Source organism: Vombatus ursinus, unplaced genomic scaffold, assembly GCF_900497805.2.
Source record: "Vombatus ursinus unplaced genomic scaffold, bare-nosed wombat genome assembly UNPS02014798.1, whole genome shotgun sequence".
Taxonomy (NCBI): Eukaryota; Metazoa; Chordata; class Mammalia; order Diprotodontia; family Vombatidae; genus Vombatus; species Vombatus ursinus.
This window is the reverse complement of record NW_020954576.1, coordinates 54,982,116-54,983,493: the sequence shown is the minus strand read 5'-3', so window position 1 is coordinate 54,983,493 and position 1,378 is coordinate 54,982,116. Positions and strand designations below refer to the sequence as shown.

General features: G+C 48.0%; 1 protein-coding gene across 1 annotated transcript in view; it reads right to left on the bottom strand.

Annotated features, from left to right (window-relative positions):
- Positions 1-1,378, bottom strand: part of LOC114049906 (phosphomevalonate kinase-like) — a 20,970-nt gene that overhangs the window by 12,052 nt on the left and 7,540 nt on the right. The window contains exon 3 of the mRNA XM_027871355.1: positions 476-628. Coding sequence (XP_027727156.1) covers positions 476-628 — 153 coding nt within the window. The remainder of the gene's footprint in view (positions 1-475; positions 629-1,378) is intronic.

Genomic DNA, 1,378 nt, shown 5'->3' with positions numbered 1-1,378 from the left:
TTGCCTTGGCAAAGGAGAAAGATGCCCTGTCCAATTGAGAGGGGGAGTAAAGTATAAGAAGTATAATTGTGAGAATCAAATGAGATAACACATGTAAAGCAATTTGCAAACCTTAAAGCCCCATATAAATGCTAATTGTTATCAGACTGTGAGCTCCTCACCAACAGGAACCATGTCTCATATCCCTCAGCACAGTGCTGGACAGTGATACAGCAGGTGTTCAATGAATCTCTCTGGAGAGTTAACTATGTGTGGCCCTCCTGGGTCCTGGCACCATAGAAGGTACATGAGCAGGAAGGGAGGAGGGGTCCAGAGGAAGGAAGACATGCAGTTTCTGCCTTGGGATGGATCTGCTACTTTCAACCACATTCTGCACTCCAGGGATGGGGGGTGGGGGGGAATGAGGAAAGGTCCAAGGCTGGATCATCAAGCCCCAAAGAACCTTCTGAAATAGGGCTTTCGCAACTGCCCTTACCCAGACAGGCTGGGGGACCCCCTCCACAACCTTCCTGCAGAAGAAGCCTGGGTCCACCTTCCTCTTCTCCTCTCCCCAGCGGATCATGTCCTGCCGAAAGGCCTCTTTGTAGCTGCTGGCATCAAGGAGTCGCTGGAAGTCCAGTCCATGTTCCTGCTCAAAACAGGTCAAAAAGCATTCACTGTGTGACCCTTCCCCCCCTCCCCCAGAGGCCACTCTACCTCCTGGGGCTCAGCTATAATGAGGGGTGATCATTCCTGTCCCTCCCCACCCCTGGGAGGACACGCCCCTCCATTTCTGTCTGTCTGGAGAATACATTCTGAGAACTAAACATATACCTGGTGTGATCAATCTTCCCCAATTATTTTGGAAATAAGCTTCCCTCTCCTGAACACAGAACCAGGCCTCAGCAAAACATCAGAAAGGGAAAAGTTCACGTTTGGTGCCTTCCCTAATGTTGAAACACAACGTCCCCTACCCCAGCTCCTTCTTAAAATGCTGCTATTCTCCTAGGATTTTTTGGTTTTAACATGGGATGTCTGAAGACAGAAAGCCTTCCAAAGTAGTCTAATGACCTTATTTTATAAGTCAGGGCACTGAGGCTCAAAAAGGCTAAATGCTTTAGGATCAGAATTAAACAGGAGGGGCAGCTAGGTGTCACAGTGGATAGAGCTCTAGCCTTAGAGTCAGGAGGACCTGAGTTCAAATCCAGCCTCAGACACTTGACACATATTAGCTGCATCACCCTGGTCAAATCCCGACTGCCTCACCAAAAAGCAAAAACAAAACAAAAAAATTTTTGAACTCATGTCCTCGGCCTCCAGAATCAGGGCCCATTCTATCATATTACACTTGTGCATGGATGCACAGAAAGTAATCACCAAGATTCATATCAAGACTCTG